The sequence below is a fragment of the Protomyctophum bolini genome, assembly GCF_963924005.1.
Source record: "Protomyctophum bolini genome assembly, chromosome: 8".
In the NCBI taxonomy this organism is placed as follows: domain Eukaryota; kingdom Metazoa; phylum Chordata; class Actinopteri; order Myctophiformes; family Myctophidae; genus Protomyctophum; species Protomyctophum bolini.
The window spans coordinates 10902540-10928999 of NC_137869.1; the positions used below are offsets into that span (position 1 = coordinate 10902540).

The 26460-nt window shown below is 42.5% G+C and overlaps 1 protein-coding gene across 3 annotated transcripts in view; it reads left to right on the plus strand.

The window, feature by feature from the left end:
* The window catches only part of pde4ba (phosphodiesterase 4B, cAMP-specific a), a 171025-nt gene that overhangs the window by 108486 nt on the left and 36079 nt on the right, over positions 1 to 26460 (plus strand). For all 3 annotated transcript variants that reach the window (XM_080770937.1, XM_080770938.1, XM_080770939.1), the window contains 3 exons: positions 1179 to 1215; positions 1617 to 1687; positions 5781 to 5833. In XM_080770937.1, the coding sequence (XP_080627063.1) occupies positions 1179 to 1215; positions 1617 to 1687; positions 5781 to 5833 (161 nt within the window). The remainder of the gene's footprint in view (positions 1 to 1178; positions 1216 to 1616; positions 1688 to 5780; positions 5834 to 26460) is intronic.

Sequence of the window (26460 nt, forward strand, 5' to 3'; positions counted from 1 at the left end):
GTTCCTTGGAACAACATATTTTCAGATGGGGGTCGGCGGCCAATTACATATATTCTTAGTCCTTGGCATGAAAATGTTTGAGAACCACTGACATACTGTAGAAACATAGAAACAGTCAGGATTTAGAAGGCATTTGTGGAATTGTCTTCAGGTCTAAATGGGTTAATAGTACACTGTAAAAGTGTTCATTTAACTCTAGGAGTGCAGGAATATTGATAAGGGTACAATACATTTATTTGTACAATCCTGGAATTATAAATAGAGGGTATACATACAGTACAATCGAGGCAAAGTGAGTTAAACGTTGTTTAATGCAATCAGATAGGACTTTTCTGTTTGGATGTATGAGCTGTCAAGGCCAGAAAGTAGTTTTTTGCCACTCAGTAGGCGTTTACGTATGTATGATGATGATGTCACGTGCATACCCTCCATAGATACAGTATACATTCATATTTTACTGTGTGGACACTGGAACCACCTCACACTGAAAGATGACATTGTCACATAGCAGCAGCCGTCTAATTTCACATGTAACTGATGAGTCATGGACATAAAGTGCAAGTGCACTTCCTCCGTTATACTAACTTACTAGCTAGACTTCTTGCATAACATGACATGGAGTCTGCAGTAGATGGAACACCTTACATTACAGTGTTTACAGTACATCCCTTCCTACTGTAGCAAAGTGATTCCATGTTCCTGGCTGCCTCCAGTCCATCTCTTCTCATTGACTTTGGGTGAAGGTGCTTTGGTCATTCTGGATGGTTGGTCTCATTACTTAAAGTGTGTGATGGCCAAGTTGGCTCCAAGCAGTCAGTGTAAGCTGCAGTATGCAAGGGGTGTGTGTGTGTGTGTGTGTGTGTGTGTGTGTGTGTGTGTGTGTGTGTGTGTGTGTGTGTGTGTGTGTGTGTGTGTGTGTGTGTGTGTGTGTGTGTGTGTGTGTGTGTGTGTGTGTGTGTGTGTGTGTGTGTGTGTGTGTGTGTGTGTGTGTGTGTGTGTGTGTGTGTACACGCGTGTGTGTGTACACGCGCGTGCGTGCGAGATGTAGACCTACATGTATGTATCGCAGGACGGAGGGACGCGTATACTTTTGCCGTTTGATTTGTCCTAATGTTGGTGCTATATGTAAATACATTTGCTAAAAATGAAATTAAAATGTGTTTTGTTTGTGTTCACAGACATGGTGATGACCTGATCGTAACACCGTTTGCTCAGGTAAATAATCCCAGTGTTCTTAGGCTGCGTTCAGACCTGAATATATATATATATTCGCTCGGTTGGCCCTGTTTGTGCCACGCCACGCCAGGTCGCGCAACTTCTTGTCTTTGCATTGACTTTGTATGTAATCGTGCCGCTCTAACCATCCAAGTCTGAACGCATGCAATACAGTATAAATATACTACTGATCTATTGTGTTCGTTTACTCAGTACTGTTATGTACTGTTATGGACCCTCACAGAAAGACAACCCCCTCTGCTAAAGAAAAAAATATTAAAATTATAATAATTCAAATGACTGTAGTCCCAATGTTGGAATGACACTTCTTAGTTTACAGAGGAAAAGATAATGAAATAAGATCTATCTCTCTCTCTCTCTCTCTCTCTCTCTCTCTATAGGTTCTGGCAAGCCTTCGAAGTGTAAGAAACAACTTCACCGTCCTGACCAATGTCCAATGTGCCTCCAACAAGTATGTGTTAATAAATTAAAGTTGCTCTTCTGTTTATTCATTTACAGAGCATGTTACACACCTCTAGTTAAATCTGTATTTTACAGTAGTGGGGTAGCACCTGCAGGTAGTGTATGTTTCTTTTAATATACTGTAACCAAGGAGGAAGATTATATAGTTCCACTCAATCACCACGAGGTGGAAGCATTGAGCTTTACACTGGCAGGTTTGAAACACTGCAGCTCTTTCAACATTTCACATGGCAGTGTCATTGGATGAGCAAGGCACATGTACGTACATGCCTTGTGAACGCAAGCACACGTACACAGAATAACGCACGCACACACACACACACACACACACACACACACACACACACACACACACACACAGAGAGAGAGTTGGTATCTGAAGCATTAATCTTTTACCTGTTTGTGGTAAAAGGGATGTGGCATTGTGCTACTCAATACACGGGTGTTGTTGTATTTCTCAGCATCAAAAGAACAGTTCCGCCTCTTACGTCAATGTGTTTAAAATGGTATGAATGGAATCCCTATGTTTTGGAGAGCTTCACTGTGGGGTGCAACATACACACACACACACACACACACACACACACACACACACACACACACACAGTCACACACACACACACACACACACACACACACACACACACACACACACACACACACACACACACACACACACACACACACGTTTGAACAGTGAAAGTGCTCGTGAAACAACAACAACCTACCTCAAACATTTTCGGCACATGTTCGCCAACCTTAATCCGATGGTTGTTTCCGCATGCCGGTGCTATAGTGTGTCGGATAAGCGTGCACAACCCAACTCAGGTCCCTTATAGAGGGTTTAAGTGGTAAAGACATAAAATCTGTCTGTTTGGCATTGCATCTTGTGGTGGCTGAAAAGAGTGCTGCATTAAAAAATGTCACAATAGTTATTAGTAGAGGAGAGTATTATTTTAGGTTACAGTTTAGAATTGAACCATAGCAGCATCAGTCAATACCGTAGCATCCCAGGCAGTTAATGGCTGACGAGACTTCCCAGCTTGCCTCGGGTGTGCCTAATCTGTCTACATTTGTTTTATTTTTGCGTTTTGTTTTTTATTTGTTTACTATGAGAGTGTGTCTTTGGTTCATTCTGCCTAATATGTTGTATTCATATTAGGGGAAGCCGTGAGTGATGCGGTGACTTCAGGGGGAGAACCCCCTCCCTTTGGTACTTTGTGTGAGTGAGTTGGTTTGGGCGTTTTGGGAGCTTGCCACAATAAAGAGTAGCCAATTCCCATAATAAAAGTCATCATGACTACTCCTTTGGTTCAGAAACACATCCATCCAAACATTGGTGTCAGACATGGGATGACAGAGTTGGAAGAGATCCAAGAAACCATCCAGCTTCTCTAGGGGGATGCACTCCGCAGTGGGAGTGCTCACCCCTGGGTACGGCTTACTGTATACATTTATATATGTATATAGTACATCGCTGCAGTCGCTCTTGAAGTAGAGACACAGCATTGGAAGGCATTCAACCCGGCTGAGAAAATGAGAACCTCGGAATCAACTTTACTAGTCCATACCCGTTCGGGGATATGACATACCCAATTCCTACCTATCTCTTTCTCTCTCTCTCTCTCTCTCTCTCTCTCTCTCTCTCTCTCTCTCCCCCCCCCTTCTGTCTCTCCCCTTCTCTCTCTTGGATCCCCCCTCCCTCTCTCTCTCTCTCTCTCTCTCTCCCCCTTCTGTCTCTCTCCCCCTTCTATCTGTCACTTACATTATATATAACGGTCCCCTGTGGCACACTCGTTATGCGATGTTCAGCCAATCATAGCGCAGACTGACACACCTTCCAGCCAATCACAGTGCGCAATACGTGCGGACGCATTCCGTCCTCAAATTTCCTCCTCGTATTTTGAGGACACAATCTCTAAAATTGTTAGTTATTACCGTAATTGATTGTCTCATCACAGTTTTACAGGTGTAAAACAGTGGGTGAAATAAGTTTATTGTGCAAACTCCATCGTTTTGTTATTTCCGTAAAAGAGGAAGGGGGGAAGAAGAAGAAGAGATAAATAAAATAAACATATTTACACATAGTATATTCGGTGTGGTTAGAACCTGAGGTATACAGTACATAAGGTGCATGAGCATATAGTGGTAGATATACATTGCACGTACAGTATGCTGTACAATACATGATATACTACTGTATGGACGTTACTGTCCACATTGGACAACACTCACATTGGGGCATTTCCTGGGCAGGTGCCCCAGTCAGCAATGCATCCTGGGATTTTGTGTTGGGTGAGTAGTAATAGTAAAACCCCTCAGGTGGGGGTTTTGTAGCATCACAGGTGTTGAGTGGCTGAGAGTTTCCAGCATGCCTCGGGTGTGCGTGTACTTGTTTTATTGCTGTGTTATTGGTTAGTTATTTCCTATGGGAATGTGTTGTGGGGATTTATGTGTGATTAATGTGATTGGTTTATGTTCATTCATGTGTGGTAATATTGGGGGAAACTACAAGTGATGGGGTGGTTACAGGGAACACACCCCTCACTTCTGTTCTTTGTGAGTCAGCTTGATTGGGCGTTTGCCACAATAAATGTTTTATTATTATAAAAGTTGACATGACTAATGCTTTATCAGATAACCTCCGGTCAATGATGGAGGTCTCGTCAGAGGACCACCTATAGAGAGATTACAATATTACCCAAATAAAGCCTATAGTTATTACGGTATATATTAAACATCAAATCAACACACACACACACACACACACACACACTGGGCAATGAGGTTCTATCAAAAACAACTGTATCGTTAATATATATTCCTCGCAGTAGTTCTTTAAACGTACAGTTCTGCAGAAACATTCTTACCTCATTTCCTCCCCAAACTTCAGCATCCTTCCAGGAACACACACACACAGACGTCAGTGGCACACACAGTCAGTGACATACCGTTCGAGCCACACACAGAAACATAATTATGTGCTGTATTTACAGTATGCACATACCCAGAGCACGTAGTCTCTCACACACACACACATACAGGTACATGCTATCATCAACAATCAGGCTTTCACATCATATAGGGCTTTTTCGGAAATTGCTCTCAGGAACAGCTCAAGTAATTTGGGCGTATGCGTGATGTCATCTGTAATCACCCGACTTTGTATAATTCCTCCTCTTCAGTCTTCAGTTCCAAATTTGCCAATATGTCCACCAATGTTGATTTTCCAAGCTGGCATGGAATTTAAACAAGCCTGGTTTTATCTAGTGTCAGTATTATAATGACTCAAATATTAAATAATTTGCATATCAGCGCCCGGTGGGGGCCTCAGGACATTGTGGTACTGCAGCTAAAACTGCTTCAAAGTCCAGAAAGAAATGACAAGGACTGGTGGTGATTGAGGCTCAAACCATTGGAAATAAGTTTGAGGAGAAATGTTCGCACACTGTTGAGTAGCTCCCACTGGAAATTTTATTATTAAAGGATGACAACATTTCGACCCCTTATGGGTCTTCGTCAGGTAACATTTGTCATACCTGAAAGGGGTCGAAACGTTGTCATCCTTTAATAATTCAATTTCCAGTGGTTGCTACTCAACAGTGTGCGGATATTTCTCCTTCTCCTGTACGTATCTTTTTGTTCAGCACCTGAAAGTTTTTAAGAGATGTGCGTACTTTCCTTTGGATTCCGTTTCAAATAAGTTTGAGGGAGATAGACAATATATGATATTAAATATAAAAAACTTGTCACAAGCGCTTTTTAATACTTTTCATTAACTCTTTTTTTAACCAACACAAAGACGTAAAGGGTGTTCAAATTGATTTATGAAAAGAAAATCAAAAACCTCAAGAATGGAGTTATGTGGTTTTCCCTGACAGCAACAAATACTGTAGACTTAATAGTCCTTCAATTTACTTCAAGGTATCACTCCTAAACTGTCCGGTAGTGAAGAAACACTATAACAAGATAAAGTGTGCATGTGGGACATTTATCCTTAACACCACCTCTCTCTCTCTCTCTCTCTCTCTCTCTCTCTCTCTCTCTCTCTCTCTCTCACACACTCCCTCCCTCCCTCATAGGAGGTCACCCGCTGTCCCGACTCAACCTCCAATAACCAGAGTTTGCCTCCCAGGTAAGGACCACAACGCATTCTCTCTGTCTGTCCTCTTTGTACCCTGCAAACGCTGAGAGTTAATTTAACTTTCAGGATTTATCTGTAGCTATAACTTTGATGTCTGGCCTTTGAAAGTATACACAACAAAGTGACTGACTCGTGAGAACAGCCTTTATGTGATCCCCACAGTAAAATCCTATTCGTAACTCTGATACTGTGCAAACATTACAATATGTAACCAAGTGGGCCTTCCCCCCCAAGCCATTATAATATTTCATCTTCTACATGTTGTTTTCCCTCTCTGTTTCTCAGTTGTTTTCTCTTTTGCGGTTTTTGCTCACTTCTGTCCATACATTGACCCATGACCCCTCCTTGGACAGTGGTTTTCAAAGAGGGGTCAGACTCAGACTTGGGTTCCTTGAGGGCGTCTCAAAAACGGACAATTTCAGGTCTGTAACTCTGAGAGTGCACAAATGGAATTTCTGGGTCCTTGAAATTAAAAAGGTTTGAGAGCCACTGGCCTACGTGATGACTTTCACTCTCTCGGCCGCCTGTCTCGGCTGCAACAACGTCCAGCCCAAAACCATCTGTCATCAGGGTCATTAACGTCCTCGTCCAAACAGAATTGCTTTTCTACTACAAAAGGAAAACCATGCGGTCACAAACTATACACACACGTACTGTACGTGCTCGCACACACGTACATGCTCACACGCACAGACACACACTCAGACACACACACACACACACACACACACACACACACACACACACGCACGCACGCACGCACGCACACACACACACACACACACACACACAAACACACACACACGCTTTGTTCTTGCTGACAAATACAGCAAACTTCATACATTTATAGGACTTGTGCGTATGCGTCTCTTTGTGTAACAATCAGCATGTAGCCTAGAACTAGATAATAGCATTTTAAGTTTATCGCCACGTAATATTCACGTTATGTGTGGATGTAGCATAGCTATTTAACAATTATTTTAAGTATCACTTACCGTACCCTACCTTTAATGGCACAAAATAAATAAACGCCCCCATTGTGAAAATACTTTTTGTATGCATTAGTATTAATATCATTAAATAGTTATTCTGTGTAGGCTTTTTGTATATGCAACACTTAAATACTCTCTTCTGATGTCTGGCAGGCTGCTTGAAATACTGTTGAGAGTTTACCAGCATTTCTGGTAAACTGGATACTCTTGCTTGTGCCATTCACCCAAAAACATTATACCACAAATATTTACCAAAAACATTTACCATGCAAAAAAATTTGACCAAAAATATTCGTCAACAACATTTACCAAATTCACCCTGTCTAGAGTAACTTCCAGAAAGCATCAATTAAGTGGCTGTGTATTGATTGGGGAAATGCAAGTCATAGGAGAAACATATTAAAATGAATTACAAGTTGATGTGAAACGCAACTTCATAAAAAATGACTTTTCAGTCATTCTAAAGAATTAGAACTAAGCTAAACAGTGTTAGGGCTCATTGGGAGTTGATTGACAGCAGTAGTCATAGGCTTGACAGAATGACTTACAGTAAGACAGACAGTTGGCTTTTTCTCATTGAAACTAATCCAAAAGGTTTTATTAAAGTGATGTGATCACACCTGCAGAATCATAAGTGATAATTGCTGCACTCAGAGTTGAGGGCTGTTCACATATCAAGCACTGTAAAATACTGTATATAATTTCTTCTAACTCAAGAGAATGTCCCAGTCCGCACCACAACTATAAAGAAGACAACGTGATAACAATATACCGGTAGTTAATTATACTTATAGTCAGTCGGTGGTGTAAAGTAACTAAGTACATTTACTCAAGTACTGTAAGTAAGTACGATTTTGAGGTATTTGTATTTCCAGTTTCCAAGACTTTTACTTCTACTCCACTATATCTCAGCGCCAGAATTTGTACTTTTACTCCACTACAATTATTTGTAAACTTTAGTTAATTTGGAGATTTTAATTTTGATTAAAAAACATTCAGTATAACCACTTCAACGCTATACATTTTGGCCATTTGAAAATAGCAGATCTACAAGCTCACAATGCGTCGCATCGCGGTGTGTGTATAGGTTGGAGTTCATTTCTGTCTGTATTTCTGGCTGCTACAGTAAATGTGAATAAGGGAACATTGAGCTGAAGTGTTTTGGTAGGCTATATTTTGTGACTTGAGTGATTGTGAGTTGGCTTGTGATACTAATTACATGTTGCTAAGTGTGCACTGGTGTGAACATACAGTTGGTACTACGTAGGTAGAGGTGTGTGTGTGTGTGTGTGTGTGTGTGTGTGTGTGTGTGTGTGTGTGTGTGTGTGTGTGTGTGTGTGTGTGTGTGTGTGTGTGTGTGTGTGTGTGTGTGTGTGTGTGTGTGTGTGTGTGTGTGTGTGTGTGTGTGTGTGTGTGTGTGTGTGTGTGTGTGTGTGTGTGCGTGCGTGCGTGCGTGCATGTGCGCACGTGGACTGTGGGGAGGTGTTCCTGTGGCTGTGATTGACGTCAGTGAGCCGGCATGTGGTTTCTGTTGACTTCCTGTCAAAGCAGATGGACTGACTTTTCACTTCCTGCTTCAGAACCACAGCTCGTCAGGTGTTTTCAGCGTGTGTATGCGTGTTTGTGTGTGCTTGAGGAGAAAATGAGTGTGTATGTGTCTGCTCAGCCGATACGATGACGCTATATCAATGGTTCTCAAAGTGCAATCCGGGGAACCCCATTGGTCTTTGATGGGGTTCTAGGGAGTCTAGGGGATTTTATACGTTGGCTATTCAAAAATAGCAGATATACAAGCTCACAGTGCCTCACTTTGTGCATGCCACGCTTAGAGACTTAGATTATTATTATGTGTTTACATAAAACTTCTCTTCTGGGGATCTCTGGCACAAAATCTTTTCAGATGGGGGTCCATGGCCAAATACATATCAATTTGGCGGTCCTTGTAACAAAAAGGTTTGAGAACCACGTGCTAAATGTGACCTTTTTGTGTAGGGCAAACAAGGTGGTCATCCAATAGTAATGTGTTGAGATCGGATCATCACCTCTGTCACCACTGCAGTTATCAGTTAACCTTGCTTTTTTCCCCGTTGGCATTTTTATGCATTGTTCATTAGATAGGAGGGTGTAGAGAGACAGGAAACCAAGGGCAGAAAGAGGAGAGACAAGACCGGGCGTCAGATTCAAACCCAGGCCCTCGCGGTTCACCAGGAGCTACATCTACATATCTTCTTGTATATCTGCTATTATTAAATACCCAACCCAAAAATGTAACGGGACAGATGCATTCCCGGTCTTAATGGGTTAAACCTGTGTGCAGGGGACGCGAGGGAGTGCAGTGTCGAGTGGGAAGTAGGTCAGATTAGCGGTTGTCCAGAAATATACCTGTATATATCTATGTGCCTGTGTACTGTACCTTTTATGCCCATAATAATGAGATCCCCGATCCAACACGTCCTTTTACTGACATCATAGACTGACTGGCCTCCAAGTACTAGGATAATGGCTACTGCACTAAGTGGGTACACTGACAATGGGAAAACTGTGTGCTCTGACAAGGGGTACAAAAGGTATTGCATAACCGGTAGCAGGGCGGCATAGCATATTAGATGTCTGAATCGTTAAAATTTGCGCTAAAAGCAACATATCTACCAAATTTTGTAGATATGACTTCATAAGTAAAATCTGTGCAAAGGGTTGATATATTCATCGTTTGAAAATGTTAATGTCTGAAATTCCAATCTTAGTGTTACTGGATGTTAATGCTGTGTCTGACATTGACCATACAGTACTAGACAGACTGGAAGAGAGGGTAGGACATTCTGACATTCTTACATTGGTTCAGGACTTATCTACTATATATTTTGTCTCCATTAGAAAATACCTATCCGAGCACATAACATGACGTTTGAAGTTTTGCAAGGTTCAATCCTTGGGCCTTATACATACTTTTCATACATTTATTAGGTTTTTTTTTTTTTTTTCAACTTAAATTTTATTCATTTTTCATGAACAGAAATGACATACAAGGACATACAGAAAACAAAAAGACAAACAATCGAACATTACAATACGTGTTGCCAACTCAGAAAATAAAAACAGTAGATAAATGCTTGTAGGAGATCACACACAGACAGGATAATAGAAAAATTAAAACATTATGTGAGCGTACGCGTACATATACATACACACACACACACACACACACACACACACACACACACACACACACACACTCACTCACACACTTACATCCCCACACACCCTCACAATCATACATACACCCACATACAATAATATTGGACAGTAAAATACCGTATATAAAAAAATAAATAACATTAGTTACCATCCCATCTATGGGGTCACCCTCTAGAAATATAAGCATATCGTAAACATGAGTACCGTATTTGTGTCAAGGGTTCAAGGGTCTTATCTTTTGTTTACATTTAGAGAAAAATAACAAAAAACAAAGCAAAAAATAAAAGCCAAACATTCTGGTTCCTAGCTCACCTGTTGTTCAGTAGTGTAATCTAACCATTTTTCCCATTTGTTTTCAAAAGACTCTCTCTTCAATCTCAAATTAGCAGTCATTCTCTCCATGTCAAATATTTCTGAGACTATCTGGAACCATTCATCTATGGAAGGAGGATCTACCTGTAGCCATTTCCGAGTAATGGCTTTTTTCCCTGCAGCCAGAAAGATTTTCATCAGATACCTGTCACTTCCCATAATTTCTTCTGGTATATCTCCCATTTATTAGGTATTTTTAGCACAATTAAGCTAGCCACTCAAAAGTTTAACATAAGTGACACGCATTGAACACATTCTTAATATCTCCTGTTGGCTAGAATACTGCAGTGTCTTTTTTCAGGTCTCCCTTAAAAAGCTAAGCCACTAAAGTTAATTCAGAATACATACAGTACAGCTGCTAGAGGTCAAACTAGAAATAGTAAGCTGAACGCATTACACCAATTCTCACATCTCTGCACTGGTTTCAAATGCATCATAGAATACAAACAATTAAGCATCTATAAATCACTCAGTGATTTTGGGCCAAAATTCATCTCTAACTTGCTTTTACAATATGAACCCTCTCTAGACATATCAGGTCATCTGGGACCGATCTGTTAAATGTTCCCAGAGTTAAAACAAAAGCAGTGTTTACTTAACCCATTTTGGCCTGACCTGAAGAAAAAAAAAGTCTTCTAAATCCTGACAGTTTCTGTGTCAGTGATAGTCAAAAATAGCAGACGTCAGGTCTAAATGGGTTAAATGCCTTCTTATGGGTGATACATTTTTACTGACAATATATTGATGCAATGATTGATTTACTTTTTGATAGTATACGTACAGTGTTTAAGCTCCACTAGTTATGCAGAACATAGCTATGGTGCTGTGCTCACTTCACACTACTGTAGCAGCAACAAAGTGACAGGCTACAAGTCACTTTCTGGAAGCCAGCGACATGAAGCTTCAAAGTGACGCCCGACACTTGTTGCTGCGTGAAGGGTGTGATATGCTACAAATTAAAGTTAAGCTTGCCTCAAGTTTTTCGACACTAAATTATGCAGTTTAAGCATCAAACAATCATCTGTTTTTGTTTTGCAATCCCCCCCCCCTTCTCCCTCTCTACAATTCCGTATCCTTTCCGTAAATGGAAGAAAGTCTCATTCTTGCTGTTATAATCAGTTCCCTGTGCTATTTCACCCTAACCCCTTTCATTTAAAGTGTGGCTTGAGCAACACTTAAGAGGCGGCAAAATAGCTGGCCACACCACGCATGGCTGTTTTGTTGTCACGACTAGTGTGAATGCTCAAAAGCCAGCACTCCCACTTCACCCCTCCATCGCACATTTATGAGCTTTTATTATGTAACCTCCATCTGCTCTCGTCAAGACAAAGAGAAGAATGGACGTCTGCTCTCCAGTCTGCCTGTCTGCCAGTCTCTCTCTCTCTCTCTCTCTCTCTCTCTCTCTCTCTCTCATTCATTTGTCTGTCTGTCTCTGAGGATGAGGAAGACAGGAAGCGGAGGGCAGGAAGACAGGATCAGATTGTTCCTGTTTTTCACCATCTCTGTTGTAACTTGACGGAAGTCAAGTGGAACGCGGTACGCATGAGGTGTGTGTGTGTGTGTGTGTGTGTGTGTGTGCGTGCGCGTGTGCGTGTGCGTGCGTGCGTGCGTGCGCGCGTCCACAGGAGAAAAATAGGATGCAGAGAGACAAAGGCCTATTGTCTGTGCATACACACTGCACAAACATGTACGTTCTGACACAATGATATAATACGCCAAACACAAGCCAGAGTTTAACATGACTACAATTTACACCCATAGTCCCAGGCATTATAATTTATAGGCAGGTAACAAACATTACAAGTGACAATATACAAAAAATAATATATTATATATATATATAATAATGTATATGTATATAATATACAAAACAAAACAGATACAGATACACTAGGAGAAAAAAACAAAGCATTGCACAACATGTCAGGTTAAAATGATCACAGTTCTACAGTGGTTTCCCTTGAGCCATTTTTTCAGATGGGTCTTTCAGACGTAGAAGTGGGGTATCCACATGTGTAGCACCTGTATATGGTACCTTAGAGTAGGGTTTAATACTAGGACCCCGGGCTTCCCGGGTACAGAGCACGTCATTTCCCACCCTGCGGTCTAGTATGAACGAAAAATGGGAAGCGATCTGTAACTCGGATAACTTGTCTGTCTGGCTGTGAGAGGATCCAATCCTGTCCACATTTTCTCCTCAGTGGAGGGAGTGTAAATTACTCACAGTACAGTGAGTGCACTCAATATGTTTAGCAGCACCTGATATTCCCCGACTCATGTCAAAGCAGGCGCTTCATTACATGCTGTAATGACAGGTGTCTCATCTGTCTGTCTAAACTATTGTTAGAAGACTTATCTTGACTTTCTAATCTAGACTGTTGTGAAAGGCCCTCATCCATGGTACATGTCATTCATACCGTGCATTAATGCCGTGTAGGAAAAAAATACAAACAACACTCGCTGTTAACTTTTCTCACGATTGTCTTCGTAACAATCCAGATGAAAGAAAGAAATTGCATCATCCATCCATCCATCTTCAACCGCTTATCTGTAGTCGGGTCGCGGGGGCAACAGCTCCACCAGAGTGCTCCAGACTTCCCTCTCCAGAGCAACATTAGTGACTTCCTCCTGGGGAATTCCGAGACGTTCCATGTACGTTCGATGTATTTCCTCCAACTGCGCCTTGGTCTGCCCCGGGGTCTCCTCCCAGTGGGACGTGCGTCGAGGACCTCCCTAGGGAGGCGCCCGAGAGGCATCCTAACCAGATGCCCGAACCACCTCAGCTGACTCCTTTCCAGGCGAAGGAGCAGCGGTTCTACTCCGAGTCTCTCTCGTGTGACTGAACTTCTCACCCTATCTCTAAGAGAGATGCCAGCCACCCGTCGAAGAAAACTCATTTCGGCCGCTTGTATTCGCAACCTTATTCTTTCGGTCATGAACCACACTTCATGACCATAGGTGAGAGTAGGAACGAAGATTGCTCGGTAGACAGAGAGCTTTGCCTTCTCGCTCAACTGAAATTGCAGTCAAGAACTATTCCATGTAAATGGCAAACTAAAACATCTTTGACTGTGATTGCGAGTTCTCAGAAGAAGAATGGGTTGCTGTTTGAATTTTGCACCCTGATTGTGAAATCTTTCGACGCTATTCATAACTCACCTTGAAGCGAGACATTAAAGTGGGTGCTGATTTCTCTCACTTGATTCTGGACCGTAGTTTAGTTTAGAGTGAAGAATCAGTTAATCTTCCTGGGGTCCACACATAGACATAACACATACACAGTGAGTGCGGCATCTTCATTCTTAGTTCATGAGATGTCAGTCAATATTCTACTGTAGGTGAATGATTCCCATTATAAAAGTATTAGAAAGTAAAGTTCTGGGGTTTCGGCAGCTCAACAAGAAAATAAATGGCAAACGACAATAGCTATAAAAATAATTATATATAATATATATTGCTGCTGTCGGGCAGAAAAGTATATCCTTTTAGTTTTTTCATAGATGGAGGTCCTATATTATACTTTGTCGTATGAAAGTGTCACTTGCTATTTTCTCTACTTTGGATAACGTTTGAACATTTTTGAACATTTTCATCTATTATGACATCCTCAAAACATGGATGCCAGATTGAAAGGGATTAAGTCTGTCTGTGGGTTATATAATATTGTATTTAAGTATTAGCGGTTGACTAAATAACAACTATAGTACACTAGAATTTCGCCCGGCTTCGCCGGGCTCATCCCAGTGTCGTTGCAATAACAGAAAGTGTTTTTTATTTCTCATAAATACGCAAACATGGTGAAACAACTACAGTCACAGAGAGCAGTGGCAAGGTAGCTGCTGCCTGCTAACGATGCAAACAACAGCCTTGCCTGTCGTGTGTGTGTGTGTGTGTGGGGGGGGGGGATAGCACTAATTTTCGACATTTTACTGTGTCATAAATATGTACATCTGTAGCCTATATTGTGATTACATTTGACCGTACATTTGACTCTTGTGTTATATTCTTGTGAAATATTCAGTAAAGTATTGTGGTGAAATATTCACCCCAAGTTGATAAGATATGCAGAGAATATAATAGCAAGAAGCCCCAGTTTGAAATGCATTAGGCCACAGACCCCCATTTGATACCATTTGCTCTCTGGGAAAATCAGGGTCCATTTGGTTCCATTTGTATGCTCTTGGAGTATGATGACTGTGCTAACAGTATTATCATCAAATATGTCTCAGTTTGAAGATTCCAAAAAACATATTTCATATGTGTGAGCTTGTAAAGTCGAACGTTCAACCTAGAGACAGTGTTGCCAAGTCTGATCATTATAAGCTACTTTGGACTTGTTTATCTATTGGTAGTCCTTGACATGGAAATGTTTGAGTTCCACTGCTCTGAAACAACATTAGACAACAAAGTGTGACAGTCAACACTATAATTGATTATTTTAAGACTAATTTCCGGACCATTTCTGATTTACCTACTTTGAACTGGCCTATTAACATTTTTATAGACCTGGTTGCTTGTTTCACTCTCACATCCACGATATGTGGCAACCCTGGTCCCTGGTTTGTTTTGCGTGTGGATGTTGTTTTGTGTTGCTTTAGCATCTTTAGCACAGTATCTATCACAGGGTGCAGCAGCTGCTGCTGTCATGAAAACGCAAGTTTCTGTCCCAGAAGCTCACGTTAGGTCTGCGCACACTGTACGTTGCTATGGCAAGCTGTCATCAAATGCTGCTAACGTTGTGGTCAGCACTGTTAGCATGTGTGCTATCAGGCAAAAGCTGAGATAGATATAAAACTACTGGCCAAAATGTCATACAAAACACAACCCCTCAAATCGGAATGTGATTGTGACCTACAGACCATCATGATTTGCTTGCTGGACCTATAAATAATTTATTTGCATTAAATTGCCACTCGCCTTAGCCTGCATGCCTATTCTGTGTCTCTGTGTGTGTGTGTGTGTGTGTGTGTATGTGTGTGTGTGTGCGCGTGTGCGCAAGACAGACGTGCGTGTGTGTGCAGGCTGAGAGCTGCTGACTGTGATTGACGTGTGAGCTGGATAAATCAGTGAGAGTTGGAAAAAGCGCACGCAGAGCCAACTCGCAGGCAGTGCCTCAGGCCAGATGCCTGAGAATCGGCACAGGATTCTCTGGGTCACCAGTGTTGGTGTGACACACACGGCTTCCACATTTAGCTTCATACTGGGTGAAAGTGGCGTTCCAAAAATTATTTTTCCCCTCGGAATTCTTATTCACAATGAGATGGAGTTGAGGTGTTTGTGTTTGCTTGCTGGAGCTATAATTAATGTATTTGCATTAAATGTCCACTCGCGCATCGAAGTAAAAAGCAAGATGGCCGATTGTGAGACTGAAAAGTAGCTGTGGGGGCGGGCCTGGAGGGCCTATGAGAACACGGAACAGTGTTGCCAGGTTTGCGAATTGTAAGCGAGTTGTAGTGTGTGTAAGTAGCCTGGTTAAAAGGCCTTGTTTCTGCCCGTGTTGGGGCAACAGAACATGTCGACCAGTTTTGTTAACCGCTTTTGGTCAGGTGACCAACTCCACAAATGTTAAATTAGATTGGATTTATCTGACACACAGGTTATTTTATCCTTTTCCTTAAAAGTAGTTTTGGACATACAAGGTTCCCACCCGACAAAGGAGGCATAGAAGCACACTTATAAACTGTCTCAAGTCATTGTTTCAAAAAAATGACGCAAAAAGAGGTTAGTGAGTTCAGCTACCAAGTCTACGGGATTTTGGGGAACTCCACATTGGAGTGGAGTTCTGTTGTGAGACAAACATTTCCATTGAGTCGTGGAGCCGAGGAGGAGCAGATGTTTGGAGCTTTGCTGAATGATGATATAGTGTCATCATACTGCAGGGGGACCAGAGGAAATGTTTTGGCCTCTACTGCATGTGTTCATCTGTGGGAACCACACACAGGTGACTTCCTGTACAACTCATTCACTGGTAAAAAGCCATCATACAGGATACATGTAGGGGAAAGGTCAGTCTTTAGATTGTCATGTACATATGTACTGTCTGTCTGTCTGTCTGTCTGTCTGTCTGTCTGTCTGTCTGTCTGTCTGTCTGTCTGTCTGTCTGTCTGTCTGTCTGTCTGTCTGTCTGTCTGTGTGTGTGTGTGTGTGTGTGTGTGTGTGTGTGTGTTTGTATATGGCACATCAGTAACACATTAAGGTGTCAAGACGTTCCATTGTGGAGTTGTTTTCGTGTGAGGCCATACCCCCCCCCAATGACATTTTGAGAGCGAGAGGCCCTACTGCTGTATGTGTGCTTTCAAAGCTGAGAAGGAGGAGTTGGTGTTAGGGTTAGCGCCACACAATAGGTCTGCTTTAAATGTACAAAAGGTCCTCTGGGACAAGGGGCTAGTTATGCAATAGGGTAAAGAAAAATTGGACGTGCATGTTTATACACACGCAAACATGCAGCAACAGCCCAGAATTGCAGATCTACTAAGCTCACAATGCATCTGCTATTTAAAAACATTCTCAACTGATTGTTGACTTCATTGGCATTAGAACAGTATGTTTCACGGCCTACATTTCAACTTCTTCGTAGGCCTTTCACAGCAATTGGACACTGCATTCTTTTTTTTTTTTTTTTTTTAAATGGCCTCCTGGTGGTGCTATAACGGGCCAATGTGAGAAGGGGGGGCATTTCTTCCTCGGCCTTGTGGGGAATGTGCGCGCAAAATTACACTGAAATCGCACTCTGCGTTCATGATTTGCGCCATTTTGTTCAAAACAGACCAATCGTGCAAACTTTGGAAGACAATCTTATAGCCAATCAGGATGAAATATGGAGAGTTGGACAGATCCGCATTGATAGAGATACTGTGTACCCATTTGGCAGATCTTTGGACAAAATCTGTGTTTTGCAAAAATCTGCCTCGTGGTGGCGTTATGACAGGCCGATCTGAAAAGTTCTGGGCAGAGGTTCTGCTCTGCCATCCAGGGAGTGTGTGTTCGCAGCAACCGGGCCAACAGTGCCGGAGATTAGCCAGACGGGGTGCAAGACATAGTCATGCCTTTGGCCTGGCGGAGACAATGAGCCATGCAGTATCCTTTCTCTGTCCGCCTTTTTATCCAAGAACCTCTTCAACTATCCCCACGATCTCCAGGGAGACATCTCAAAGATCTGGAAAAATGTACCCCCCACGTAATAAGACATAGGAGCCCAATCTAATTAACCCAGCCTATAAACAATGCCTAGCACCCACCCACCACTCTTAAGGCGCAAGAATGCTTTCACCTCTGTTGTATAATCTCCCTCTGTTGCATAATCTCCCCATCAACATGGGATAGAGTTCTTTTTAATGTGATGTTTCCAATAAAAAAGAGTATTTGTTCAGTTATTTCACTGGTATATTTTCCATTTCTTTAGGCAGACACTTTTTTACGTGTCTGCCAAAATGACACTGTCAAAATGGCGCAGGCAAAGAAATAGATGTATATTTATGCATGTTAAAGTTAATATTGTTGTTGTTGCTTTCCAATATATCTGCAGCACTAGGATCCTCCAGGATTGGCTTGGAGCCTACCATAGGCCAGGTGTCACCAGAAAGACTACTAAAATGGACATTATGACTTCAATCACTTTCAAACTGGCTATTTTATCTATTCTTCGTACGCCAAAGTATATAGGCTACGGCTTAAAGGGATATTTCACTTTCACTTTGAAAGTGAAATATCCTTTTAAGTGGTTAAGCCAAATCGTTTGTCCGTGGGCCCACAGTTATTATCTGTAATGACCAGAAAGCAGAACAGATGGCAGCTAACAAAGCGTGCCTCATCCGTCCATTTATGAATGTTACTTAATACGGGCAATCCTCGGACAACCTCTAACTGTCTGAAGCCAGGCAGCCCTGCGCGTGCAGGAATGCACTGAGCCATTTGTGGACTAGAGAGATGGGGAGAGAGAGAGAGAGACTGAAAGGACTGGAGGAGGAGCAGGAGTTGTTATGAGGTGCGAGGGTTAGGGAAGATACGGGGGTGACTTGAGGAGCTATTTTACAAATGAGCACTGAGGATTTCACTCTTGAGAAAGAATGGAGTAAACTGAGATTTAGAGAAATAGATAGAGGGACATGGAGGCTGCTTGTTGGCAAACAAAACGAGTGAATCATTCGCTCCTTAATCTGAAATGTCTCACGGCCACCCCAGACACCCCAGACACTCTATTCATTCCACATGTTTAGCAGAGGCTAACATCTGTGGGGCGCTATAAACTGCACGTTCCAGTTTCACCCTGTTCTATATATGCCAAGGAACAATACAGTACTACTACGTGCACACTGCACGCACACACAGTCACACGTAGGCCTACATTTCCCGGGGTCTTGTAATAGGCATAGTCATGTGACCTAGCTGAAGCCAGGAGCTCGGGTAAGCTAAGGCTTCTCACTGAGGCAAACCCACCCCAAGCCATGAAGCAACTGAGGTGGCTTCATGCCAGAACTGGATGAGTAATTTAGTTGATCTTAAATAAAGACTGGTCATCACATTTAATATGAAAGCTAGACTCTCTATCTCTATTTCTATCTCTCTCTCTCTCTCTCTCTCTCTCTCTCTCTCTCTCTCTCTCACACAGCTATAGTCTCTGCCATAACTCTCCACTGTGCACGTTCACAGAATGCCAACACGTATGCTTTGTATGACAACCTCGCCCTCCCTTCTCCCTCCATGTCCAGTGATCTGTGGTTAATATAGGTCACTATTCTGGTCAGCCATGACCTTTTTAACACTCATTCTTGGATGAGGAACTTTCACAACATGAGTCGGACGAGGGCCTTTCACAACAGTTTAGAAAGACAGGCTAAGGGTTCTGACAATAGTATAGTCTCTATTGTCAGAAGAACCCTTTGCTTGTCTTTCTGTCTAAACTTTAGACATATATAGGACGCCTGCCATTCCAGCATTACACCAGGTGCTGATGAACATTCGTTCTCCATCTTCTTTCCTCTCTCCGTTTTCCTCCAGGTGTCAAAGTATGGGGAAACGCATATCCTTGGCTGTGTGTTAGTTTCCATGTTGATCATATCTCCCGTGGGGTTAGCTGGGTCAGTATTTCTGTCCCAGGGCGTATAGTGTTACCTGCTGTCTTTACTACTTCCCACTCATAGCTACTTAAACGGGGCCATCAATTTACGGGCAGTGTGGCCTTGTCGCAGGGCAGACCCAGACACATCTGACATTATGCCAGATTGATACAATTCTCTGTTGTTTGTATTCACTAGATGTTCAGGCTTTCACGTCCAGCCCTATGTTACGCTGCTCAGAGCAATGGTCCTACTGTATATAGTTCCAGTGATCCTGGACTGCACCAACACAGAGTAAATAAGGTGGTTGAATTGAGTTATAACAACGCTCTCATCCCAAAAAACACAAAAAAGATGGTACAGTACACCACCCCAGAGATACACAGAGAAAGATCAGATTGAATCAGTGTGTAAGAAAACAAAGCAAATAATCTACTTCCTTCGCCGTCTAAGATGCTATGGTGCTATGATGGTGCTAGTAGGCGGATTCTTCTTTTGTTCTTCTTTTTTTATAACACCAAAGATTAAGAGTAAACATTAGAATGCCACAGACGAAAGTCCACACTATTTATCCATAATGTATAAATGATAGATAAGGGGTCAGGACAACGAGGCCTCTTCGTGGAGGGGTCAGAATGAAATTTGGACTGTTTTTCGTCTGTGGTACTCATTGTTGAAGGACCAGATACAATGTTGGAGAGGATGTGGAGATGTGGAGATCACTCACACGTGTTTTGGAAGTGTCCCAAAATGGATGGTTTTTGGAATCATCCATTTAGTGGCTCAGTGTGAAAGTGAGAACGGAGATCAACGGAACTTATCGAAATAAAGGATGCATGTAACTCACGTTAGAATAGGCTTTCATTTCCATCATTCTAATTCCAGACAGTGGTGGTGGTGACTGGTGAGTAAATAGTAGCAGCAGCTCCCTCCCTTTAGTTTCCGCTGACGTGAAGTTGCTTGTTACGTGTAGCGTAACATCACTCAAAAAGTCCCCGAACATCCAGGCAGTGTTGTTCAGTCTCTGGGGGGGTGTGTGTGTGTGTGTGTGTGTGTGTGTGTGTGTGTGTGTGTGTGTGTGTGTGACATTACTATTTCCTATCTGGAAATGTTTCACTAGCTAGCGGGAACTCTGATATTTGAAATAGAATTTTCCTTCTGTAATTTAACACCACTGTTCTTTGGGAAATGAATAAGCAATATCTCTCCCGGTCCCCTTATCTGTGTGTGTATGGGTGCATGTGCCAGCATATTATTTTGTCAGACATGAGCCAGCATAGACAGAGAGAGTGTTTGTGTGTGAGATTCTGGTAATAGTCAGTCTCTGTAAAGCAAAGTTTGTCGTTGTTTTGCCTTCCCAATATCATGAGGGCATTTCCGCTGTGTCAGTGGCATCCCTGTTTTGACCAGCTTCGTTCCTGCAGTGAGGGATAATCATGGAACTGAAATGCCCCAAGCAACACCAGAACAATTGCCCCAAGTAACACCAGAACAAATGCCCCAAGTAACACCAGAACAAATGCCCCAAGCAACACCAGAACAAATGCCCCAAGTAACACCGGAACAAATGCCCCAAGTAACACCAGAACAAATGCCCCAAGTAACACCAGAACAAATGCCCCAAGTAACACCAGAACAAATGCCCCAAGCAACACCAGAACAAATGTCCCAAGCAACACCAGAACAAATTCCCCAAGTAACACCAGAACAAATTCCCCAAGTAACACCAGAACAAATGCCCCAAGTAACACCGGAACAAATGCCCCAAGTAACACAAGAATAAATGCCCCAAGTAACACCAGAACAAATGCCCCAAGCAACACCAGAACAAATGCCCCAAGCAACACCGGAACAGCACAGCCGGTGTGAGCAGTGGTGGAAGAAGGAATACTAAAAAAGTAGAAATTACACAAAATGTAGTCTTGTATGCGCTGTGACTCATTCTGAGCTTGTAGATGTACAAATGTGAGAACCTTTTTTCACCACTGCCTAGTGCCTATACGGCATGTGTGAACAGCAAAATCCTCCAGGGTTAATTCATGATATCCATTTGTAATCAGTATCTGGAGTCGAACACGCCGTCAGGTGCTTAGGCTAGGCTTAGGCTGGTTTAGACTTGGTGCCCGGACCGCTACACTAGCTGCCCGGGCCAAGGCTTCAACTATGGTTTAGTATTTTTACACGACTGCAAATACAAATGGAAGTGGGCCACGGTGGTTTTCTGATCATTTTCACTTTCAGGGCCTCTGAATGTATACTGACCGTTAGCCGGAGGCTTTTGACAATTGTGTAAGGAAACAGTTTTGAAAGAGACTACATTTCTATACTTGATTTACACTCAGGGTTTACTGTGTGCTGTTATACCACCACTGTAGGGTGAGAGTCAATGCACAGTTATTGCCAGTTAATGTATGTTGTTTATTAACAATATACTGTAGTATATCCATCCTCAAATGATTGCAGACAGGGAGGATTATGAAGAACTTCAGCCTAGCTGGTTTCCAAAAGCTTCCTCAGTTGACCCAAATGAGATTATTTGTTAGGATTGTGACATACCGGTAATTCATTGTCCCCACTAGGCCGTAGGCATGGGGAGAGAGTATGTTTTGCACTCCGTCCGTCCGTCCGTGCGTGCGTGCGTGCGTGCGTGCGTGCGTGCGTGCGTGCGTGCGTGCGTGCGTGCGTCTGTCTGTCTGTCTGTCCGTCCGTCCGTCCTTCGTTACCAGCTAATCTCCGGCACCGTTGGCCCAATCCATGCCAAACTTTGCACACACATTCCCTGGATGCCAACAACGAACCTCTGCCCCAAATATTCCTCAACGGCCTGTTATAGATTTAGGCAAAACACATTTCTGTAGATAACTCGTACAAATTTTATCCATACATCACACAATTTGGTATACACTATCTCCATAGTCATGTGATCAACACGGATCTGCACCATTTCCCATCTTCCATCCTGATTGGCTAAGATTGGCTTCCAAAGTTAACATGATTCGTCCGTTTCGAACAAAATGCCACAAATCACAAACACAGTGTGCAATTTCCGTGAAATTATGCACGCACATTTCCACTAGGCAGAGGACAACATGCCACTCATTGTTTTCAAAAACAGCCTCACGGTGGCGCTATAACAGGGCAATTCCTGTTTTTACTTAAAACTGCATTGATCTGTATACAACTTGTATGCGCACTCCCTAGAGGCCATGGAAAAACATTTTCCCTCCACATCTGCCGTTTATAGCGCCACCATGAGGCCGATTTCTGGAAAACACATTGTTTATGTTAGTCGCACAGATTTCATCCAAATCTCACGCAAATCGGTACACATGATCTCTGTAGTCATGTGATCAAGACGAGCCTGTTGGCTTTCTCAGATTCTACACTGATTGGCTAAGATTGCCTTCCAAAGTTTTCAACAGTAGCCCATTTTGTACAAAATACTACACTGTATGTCCTGCTCATCCAGAATTCTATCCTCAGAGATGATTTGGCTCTGCATTTCCTCAACAAAATGAAGATAATGAAAAGGAATTCTTGTATATATCTTAGGACTATAAGCTTTAAAACTGTCTACATGAGTGTGTACACAGCAAAATCATTAATGGACCCAAATGGACCCCTAATTTCCAGAGTTAAATTAACACAAAATGCTTCACCTGTAGCATGACAACCAACTGAAAATCATAGAGTACTGAATTCTTGTTTAAATTGACAAAGGTTATCAATAAAGATTAAGTGAAAAATAAATTGACAAAGGTTATTTAAACCTTGGTAAAGAGTGCACAGTGAGTTTATCTCTGAGATTGTAGCAATTGACCCATAAATGTTGATGTTATGCATTTTAAACAAAATGCACTTCATGGAATGAAATAAAAAAATCCCAAATACCCGCTGAGTGTGATGGAGCTCTTGCCAAGGGGCATTCAACTGAATGTAGCCTGCCCAGGCACTGTGTGCACAGTGTGCCCTCATTCATATGTGATCTACTGTATATGAGTACACCAACACAAAGGAGTGCTTTTATGGGGATGTTCTGTCTAAATCGTCCACAGGCACCTGGACCTGCGTCACTGACATCCCAGTACCTGTTCTGTGGCACATGACAGACCGACAGACAGACAGACAGACAGACAGACAGATTTCTTAAGGCAGGATGGGGCCCCTCTGTTCTGCCTGAGAAAAGGACTGATTTATGAAGTTTTCAGAAGTTGGCAGGTGCATTCTGTGGTGTGGTCTGTATGGGATGCTTTGGGGGTGTGTGGGTTGAGAGAGCATTGTTTTCATATATCTGGGGCTGTGCAAGGATGTGTGACGGACTGACAGTGTGCGAATATACTGTGTGTGTGTGTGTGTGTGTGTGTGTGTGTGTGTGTGTGTGTGTGTGTGTGTGTGTGTGTGTGTGTGTGTGTGTGTGTGTGTGTGTGTGTGTGTGTGTGTGTGTGTGTGTGTGTGTGTGTGTGTGTGTGTGCGTGTGCGTGCGTGCGTGCTCGGGTGTGTGACATAGACACCTGCTGTCAGAGGAAGCCCATGCTCAGTAGGATTGTGACACTAATGAGGAAACAGGCCAGTGGGGTGAAAGGGACTTCCTCACCCCCCTTCTCTCTCTCTCTCTCTCTCTCTCTCTCTCTATCTATATATCTCTACTCTCTCTCTCTCTCTTTCTGTCTGTCTGTCACACACACACACACACACACACACACACACACACACACACACCAGCACATTGCCACATGCAGGCTCTACCCCAGGTGTTTTGACAACCCCCCGCGGTCTGTTTGGCTAAACAAAAGACCCTCCATCTTTCTGAACGGACAAATTAGTTCCTTAAGGATGACATGGAGACAAAGAGCACAAAGACCTACGTCATCCACGCCCGGTGTGACAACACTGCCATAGCTTTCCCAGCAAATTATGGATGCCCTTGTACTGTATGTACACTGGAATATCCAGAGCGTTACTTTACCTCTGAGGTCATTATTCTTATGCTCGTGGAGGATTTTCTTGCAGTGATTTTGCAGTGTAGGCTGGTTTCACAATTTCAGCAACGATGCAGTCAAAACAGACAAAAGCCCTTTTCAGATGGGCAGCGATTAACACGCCTAGTAATTAATATTCAATGAGACCTTTTCTTTTTACGTGCAGAGAAGTTGATGGGCGACAACACCAGAGTATTTACGTGGGCACGGTCCCGTGAAATGGTCGCACGCGGGTTCGTTTCGTGCACACGCCTGCGACTGACTAGATCTGGATTGTGTTGAGCTTTTTTTTTTACGCTTGCAATGTCGCGCTCCTCATGAGCAGACAACGTCTGCGTTAATTGATGCCCATCTGAAAGTACCTAAATACTTCCATGTACTATAATGTATAATCTTTGTCTGGTTGGAGTATTTAGATTTGACCTTTATATACACAGAGATCAGAGAGAAACTATCCGTATTGCCCAAACCCTTGGCCTTCGCAAAGGATGAAATTGTGTAATTGGTCGCCTTCCATTGCTTTCAATACAGGAGATTAACACAGGGGATGCATTCTGTTTCTCATTCCTCCAGCAGCCATTGGTCAATATTAATCTAACATTGGGCCAATGGAGAAATAGAGCACCAAATGCTCTATTACATCTGGAAATGAAATGTCTTTGTTTGCATTTAACTACAGGATGGTTTGGGGGCAACCTTTGTGTAGACCTGTTGTATGTTGGGCAGGTTAGATCATTTAACTACAGGATGGTTTTGGGGCAACCTTTGTGTAGACCTGTTGTATGTTGGGCAGGTTAGATCATTTATAACTACAGGATGGTTTTGGGTCAACCTTTGTGTAGACCTGTTGTATGTTGGGCAGGTTAGATCATTTAACTACAGGGTGGTTTTGGGGCAACCTTTGTGTGGACCTGTTGTATGTTGGGCAGGTTAGATCATTTAACTACAGGGTGGTTTTGGGGCAACCTTTGTGTAGACCTGTTGTATGTTGGGCAGGTTAGATCATTTAACTACAGGATGGTTTTGGGGCAACCTTTGTGTAGACCTGTTGTATGTTGGGCAGGTTAGATCATGTAACATCCACCATGTAAGGATATATACATAAATATCGACATCAACTTTTTGCAACAGAACAGAAAAAAGATAACTTATAGGTTTAGGAAGGTCAGAGAAACCATGAATGACTGCCACAGACTTGGATTGTTATCTTTTTGTTTGTTCGTGAGAGGACCAATTATGGTCTTGGCCTCCAATGTTTTTGATCAACATGGATTATTTGTAGTTTACCGGTATTTGAAATTTTAAGTACTGAGTACTGTGTGCTGTACATCAGTGACGCACTGAGTGATTTATGTGACGTTGATTTGTCAAGATGAGATAATGTGTGCTTTCTCTGTAATCTTCAGCTCTTTGACTAGACATGCATATAGGAGCGGGTATATTTTAGTTACAACGATGAGTGCTCCTGGAAAGTTACACCACAATCTTCACGATAACATACAGAAGAAAATATTTTGATACAGTTTAGAGTAGACCATACATAGGCAACTGGCAGCTCGGGGGCCACATGATGGAGCCCCCACCATCACTTAATGCAGCCCACAGGTTACTTTTCAGGATTCCAATTAAAAAATAGCAAACAATAATTTAGGACTTGAAATCAAATATAGCAAAAATAGCGATCTACAAGCTCAAAATGTGTCTCATTGCGACGTGTTTGAGCTTGTAGATCAAATACAACAGAAACTACAACAGAAATATGCAATGTGGCCCTCTGAAGTGAGTGTGGAAATATAGTGGCCATCACCATCGTCAAAGTTGTCCACCCCTGGTTTAGACAGTAGGAACATTAAGAACACAATGTTCTTCCTCACACAGTAAACAAACAGGTGCGTTGTTGTCCCAACTTGTAAGAGAAGAGACTGTACTTCAGAATCAGATATAAGGCTGTTTACCGTCACACTCTCTCTGGCACAAGGACTGCAGGCCTGATAATGTAAGAATGTGTGTGTGTGTGTGTGTGT